We start from the raw sequence: 6,428 nt of genomic DNA on the forward strand, positions 1-6,428 counted from the left end.
GATATTATTACATAAGGGAGCAATTGTTTATATCAAGTTAAATTATATTAATTCTTATAAAATAAATTTGGTGAATCCATCCATTATTTAATGAGGAAAAATAATATTATTCATATCCTAATATATATTTAGGAAAATAAATAGAAGGAAATAGTTTTTGAGAAAATAATTTGTGATGATTTTTTCATATAAAATTAATGAAAAGAATATAGTTGGTATCATAATATACATTTAAGAAAATAAAATGAATAAGTTTTTTACAAAATATCATGTGTACATAGAGTATAAGAATTTTTTATATTATCAATACATCATTCATAATTCATATATTAATAGTCGTCGACTCCTAAATGAAATAAATATACATTAATGACATGATTTAATAATTAGATAAAAAAACTTTATGGTTTTTTATTTTAAGATCACATTTGTTTTTAGTTTAATATATCACTATAAAGTTTTTATATAATCAATACATCATCAACCATTCACGTATATTATTTTTATTAAGTGTTTAAAATTTGTGCACTGACAGTGTAAATACATCATTCACCATTGACTTGTATTAAGTCAATGGTGGTTAATAAATTAATTATGGATAATTGACTGACAGTGTAAAAAACATTTACACGGTAAGTGTATATATATTAAATGTTCAATAATAATTAACACATGAATAATGCAGTGACAACATAAAAAAATACTTAACAAATACATAATTATTATGATTACTATTATATATATGCCTGTGTACTAAATTTGTTTACATCAACTTTTTACTAATTATTTTTCATAGAAAATTAACTATGCCGATATAAATTGCTTGATATATCATTTGTCTGAAATTCGAGAAAATTCAAACATTGGTAAATAATAAATTAAATTACTTAATTTTTCACATATTGGTATAATTATGTATATATATATATATATATATATATATAATAGTGAACAACTTTGTTTATTTGTTTTTTGTTGTTGTTGAATTTAACATATAAAAAGTTATTAGCAACATGAGAATTTAGATGATTTAACTTGGTATATTCTATTATACAATATAATTTTTCTCCTTTTTTAAAATTAGTACTCATGTTACACTAGTACCGGAATAAACTTAATAAGTAGATTATGGGTCCCATGTGAAAATAATGGAATCCTTTTTGGTAAACCAATAAAGCAACAGCAATTAACAACTGGCCTAATGTCCTTATATAGATAAGGAACACTCAATCAAAATTTGATAATAAATTAAAATTTTATTCTAATTAAAATTTATTATTAAATAATAAACAATGTAAATATATAATATATAAATACTAGGGGTTGTATATATTTTTCTAAAATTTTCACCCATAAACCTACCTCCGTTTCCTAATCCTCTGCTGCCATCAACTAATCTACCAAAGCATCATCAAATAAAAATCAGACACGTCATACCCAACTGTTGCTTAGCTGTCAGAACCTCACACCTGTTTCCATAATACTTCGGTTACAGATCTTGAGGTATTGTGGAAATTCCAACACTTGACCACACGGGAAAAAATATAAAATGTTTCCATAATGCTTTCGTTTTGCTCTGAAGGTTTATTTCTCTCTCTTCAACTGCCTCGTTTTTTCGCCATAAATAAGAACAAGAGAGAGAAAGAACTCATCAGCATATCCACCTATTCAACTTCGCAAGTTGCTATTGTTCACTAGATATTGCTTTGCATTCGAGGTTTCTTCGTTCTCTGAAGAATTTGTGTTACTTTTAGGTGTTGATTGTTGAAGATGATTGTAGCTAATAGCTTTGATCTATGGCTCAAGGACTCTTTCTTCTCTGCAGCGGAGGAGGTTCAGGAATCAGCTGATATGTACGTTACTCACCTTTTTATTCGCGGTTCAATTTTTTGTTATTATTTTCGTTGTTTGTAATTCAGTTAATTTTCCGTGTTATGCATGTCTCGATTATTATTATTATTATTATGTTTGGGACTTCCATCATGATTCTCGTGTATTTTGTTGCTCTAAGTTCTGTTCTCCTGTCTTCGTCTCTTACACTATTTTGTTGTATACTTCAGTTTTAAACTTTGAGCAAGGTACTTTTGTTTTGTCAGGGAAAAATCAAATTTTTATCTTAAATATATTTATGGTTTTTTTACTATTGGAATAATATATACTCCTCATAAGAGCATCAGCAGCTGCAACTTTCTCATTGTCCGTAGTGTTTAAGACTTTAAGGTCTGTCCATAAATGATAATATTCATGCACCATTGGGGAAATGCAAGTTTCTATCCGAGATTTGGAACAATTCGGAAATAGAGAAGTGTCTGAAAGATGGTGGAAGGAGAGAAGAGTAAATGGGGGAAGGTTATGGGGTCCATTTTTAAAGACAAATGATGATGAGTTGCAAGTAAGTAGAGATAAAATTGTTTAATTTTATGGGAAATTCAGCCATTATAAAATAATGTGTGTGACTATAATATTAATGTTGCATGGGTGAAGATGCTTTAAGACATTCTTAAGTGTTAAGTTTCAGAATAATTGTCCAGGAAGAAGAAAGAATTTAATATTGTTAAAATTCTGGGAAATAATATATATTTTCTTATTTTACCCTATCATTTACTCTCTCTACAAGAACATTATCAAAAAATAATCATTTCATGTTTTCTTGAAATTATAAGTTACTATATATTTTGAAATAAAATTTTATTTTCTGAGTAGACATTTATTTTGAAACCGAATGAGTCAATTTTACATACCACTTAAAGTGTTATTTTATTTATTTTTAAAAATATAGTATCTCTCATTTAATATTTCTCCTTAAGTAACATTGTTATAGAAAACAGTAGAAGGGTGAATAATAATGAATAAAATAAAAAATGAATGATGTATAAAATAGTGTCTTATAACAAGGATAAGGAAAAAAGTATAACAATAACTAAACCTTTATCTCACTATTTGAACTAACTATATGGATCGAATGACGTCATAATATTTGTTTTATAAATCATGTTTTTTTGGCAAAACATTGATATATGTGCATTTCTCTACCATTTCCTTATGATTTTTTCTTAATCTTCCTTTTTCTATAGTAATTGAACTAGTTTCCATTTGATCTATTATCCTTATAGAGACTTTTATCGGTATCTATCACATAAGTCTAAATCGCCTAAGACTATGTTGAGGTTACAGGAGAATGAGAAGGAGATAGATTAAAGAGTTAGGAAAGGAAGGAGAAAGAAAGACAAATCAAGTTAAATCTTTCTCTTATTTCGAAGTACGAAATTTAGGTGGAGGAGAATAAATTAATAACAATGTTATAAATTTTTCTTTAAATTATGAAACCTTCCCATCTCTTTTAACTAACTCTCAGAGACAAGAGAGAGGTTTTCCAAAGTCATCTCATCCCCTCCAATATTAGACTCCCAAATATAACCTAAGAGACAATTCTCCTATCTTTTCTGTAATATCAGTCCCTCAAACTTTTTCTCTATTGAATTCTTCTCTATAAGGAAACTACAACTAGGATTAATAGCTTTGAAATTTTGAAATGTTGTTTTCTTTTATCTCAAAACTTGGGACTATTACCAATTTAAAGCTTCTAATGATCTTTTATTATTTATCATATTCAGTATCCAACCTACTATAGGAAGTACAGATTCCTATCTTATAATTGTGTATAAAATGAACAAAACTATCTGGTTAAATATTGAGTTACGTATCCCCAGCATACTTTGTTAATCTAAAAACTTAATTTAGTGATGGATGGTGATCGTGCAATTGCATGACCCTTATCCTGGTTTTGCAGGGAGAGTAGTCATTTATAAGTTTTTTTAGGGCATCATGGTTGTAGCTTCTATCTGATATGAATTTCATTTCTCTCTATTTTTCAAGAATGGAATGTGCGTACAGGAAGTGGTCAAGAGAGAAGAGAGAAAGGTCAGCTTCTGGCGGATTAAATGAACTATGCAGGGAGCTGCAAACTGCTTTAGGTACTGCAAAATGGCAGGTATGTTAACATACTCGTCTTGTTTTATATTAACTATGCACAGTTAGTATAAAGATTTATTTATATACGGTCCCTATATCATTTATTGATATTACTTTTTTGAAGAGTTGTATAAAACTTTTACACTGTTAGCATGTCTATCTTAATTTCGACTTTGTCTTCCTCTATACCATCCATTGAATATATGTTTTGAATTCATAAAGTTTCTTATAGTTGATTCTCCGATAAGTCAACTCTCTTCCATTGTTTTTCCTACAATACTGAAAGTTCCCTTTCAAATTTTCTTATTTGGTTGTTTTGTATTTTGAACATGATGAGTTAGCTGGGAGAATTTGAGAAAGAGGTCAGGCTTAGCTACCGACATCACGGTGATGACAATACAGCTGCTAGGCATAGGCAATTTATATCTGCTATTCGAAGCCAAACTTTTCAGGTTGAAGAAGCACTAAGGGGATCTTTTACTGAAGAAGGTAAGCAACCCCTTCGATGGGTAAATCTCAATGAAGAAGAGCGAGAAGATTTGGCTGCATTTCTATCTGGAGGAACTTGTCAGGTTAAACAAAGCTCTAAGGATGAGTGCGTAGAGATTAACCCTTTCTTGAAAAGCTCGGCCCCGGAGAAACTAGTGAACAAAAGCAACCGGGATATCTCTAGTAATGAAAAGGTTTCTGAGGATTACATATCTGTTAACAAGGATAAGGATCGTGTGATAGAAACAAAAGCAGAGTCTGGTTCTAGAAATAGCAATGAGGTAGTTTCTCAAACAGATAGGACTAGTACAAGGAAGACATGGAATCCTCCAAATTATAGTTCTTTAAAAATTGTAATTGCTGATAAAGACGAGCAGATAAATAAACCTAAAAGGACTCTTGATGCTACCCATAAAGAGAAAGGATCCAGACTATTCTTATGGAAACAAAAATGTGAAGAATATCCTCCGGGCACACGAGCAGTTTGTATGTTCAATCAGGTTAGATGAATATATTTTTTATGAAAGAGATACATGGAAAATATTGAAAGTATTTTCTATGTTTGCTCTTCTTTGCTTACATTTCAAAAATATGTCGCAATATTTGTACATTCAAAGGAGTTGCTAATGGATTTCCCTTACTCTGCAGCGTTTTGGTCGATTTGGTTTGCTCAACAGACAGTTTCAAATTCATTTACAATTGCGATATCGTTGTTCTGTTCAAATTATACTTGCCCTGATGTGGACCATTTCTCTCATTGGTAAGACTTTCAATTTCCTGCTCCTAATGGAGTTTTGGGTTTTTGGCCACTAGGAATTCTATCTGTATCAAATTTGTCTCCAATTTATGTTTATTTCATCATTATTCTGATGTCCCAGGCAAAAAAAATTAAAAGTAAACGTTGGTGCGATAATTAATTGTTAAAATTATTTGTTAAGATCCTTATAAGATGCCTATTTCTCTGCAAGTATTAAAAGAATTTATGGACTGAAAGCATGCCATTGTCTAGGGAAAATTTAAAGTAGTGATTACTTATTACCCTTGAGATCAAGAGGATAAGTGTTCTCAGCAACATATTGTACTTACACCAAATGGATTTTTCCACTGCGCAACTCATGCAGGCAGTTTTCATGTTCCTTTCATCTGCCCAAACATATTATTCTGATTTTAAGGCAAATTTAACTTGAGGCCTTAAGATGGTGACCTCAGATATATATTGTTTATGTTCTCTTAATCAAGATAGCTTCTAAAATATTTGTCCAATACCTTGCCTTTTATTGGAAGGCATCATATTTGTTTATTTGTTTTTTCTTTTCTTATTTTTTAATTGACGTGTGGCATTATATCAATGAACCTTCTGCTTCGGCCTTTTGCAGGGCTTTACATTGTCTTCATTTATAGACATAAGAGGTAGGACAAGTCTATTAAGGGTCCACTTGCGAGTTGTATTTTGGAGAGAAATGAATGGAAATGGAAGGCTTCAACGTTATGAAATATACAATGAGATGACTCTAAAGTCTTCCATTTTTTCTTTTTTCCTCTCGAATACTCAACTAGTAAACAGACCCTAAAGAGGGGAGGCAAGACAATTAGTGTCACCTTAATTTGTGGTTGTCGAGATTAAGATGAATTACCTGTGTGGATACTGATACTTTAACCAGCTTACATCCTACATGGTTTGGTGTCTAATTTAGATAGTATCCTAGGGCTGTCAATTGTATTTTTGTATATACATTTTTCATCTCATATTTAATGTTAGTTTCACTCTATTTGATCGCAATGTAGTTCTATTTGGATGCAACCTTGTAATTTAATGACATGGTTGAACTTTTCACCTTTCAATTGTAGTTTCACTTTTCACCTTTATTTCATTTTTCTCAAAATGGTTTTTCTTTATTCATGGACAATGAGTTTTGATGTATTGGGAGTATCCATATTCATATAAGCTTTAATTTTTATGAATGTCC

General features: G+C 30.3%; 1 protein-coding gene across 2 annotated transcripts; it reads left to right on the forward strand.

Moving 5' to 3' along the window:
• LOC109347019 lies at positions 1,508 to 6,112 on the forward strand. 2 transcript variants are annotated; one of them, XM_019586757.1, is made up of 7 exons: positions 1,508 to 1,853; positions 3,877 to 3,991; positions 4,314 to 4,655; positions 4,686 to 4,961; positions 5,110 to 5,221; positions 5,838 to 5,882; positions 6,026 to 6,112. In XM_019586757.1, the coding sequence occupies exons 1-6, from the start codon at positions 1,771 to 1,773 to the stop codon at positions 5,873 to 5,875; spliced, it is 966 nt and encodes a 321-aa protein (XP_019442302.1). In that variant the 5' UTR covers positions 1,508 to 1,770; the 3' UTR covers positions 5,876 to 5,882; positions 6,026 to 6,112. The 2 variants fall into 2 exon arrangements, with proteins under 2 accessions (XP_019442302.1, XP_019442298.1); XM_019586753.1 differs by having other exon boundaries at positions 4,314 to 4,961.

Source organism: Lupinus angustifolius, chromosome LG01 (genome assembly GCF_001865875.1).
Source record: "Lupinus angustifolius cultivar Tanjil chromosome LG01, LupAngTanjil_v1.0, whole genome shotgun sequence".
Classification (NCBI taxonomy): Eukaryota; Viridiplantae; Streptophyta; class Magnoliopsida; order Fabales; family Fabaceae; genus Lupinus; species Lupinus angustifolius.

Coding starts and splice junctions, on each gene's coding strand:
- LOC109347019 (XM_019586753.1), top strand. CDS start 1,771: ATGATTGTAGCTAATAGCTTTGATCTATGGCTCAAGGACTCTTTCTTC. Junction 4,962..5,109: donor CAGTTTGTATGTTCAATCAG/GTTAGATGAATA, acceptor CTTACTCTGCAG/CGTTTTGGTCGATTTGGTTT. Junction 5,222..5,837: donor GTGGACCATTTCTCTCATTG/GTAAGACTTTCA, acceptor GGCCTTTTGCAG/GGCTTTACATTGTCTTCATT.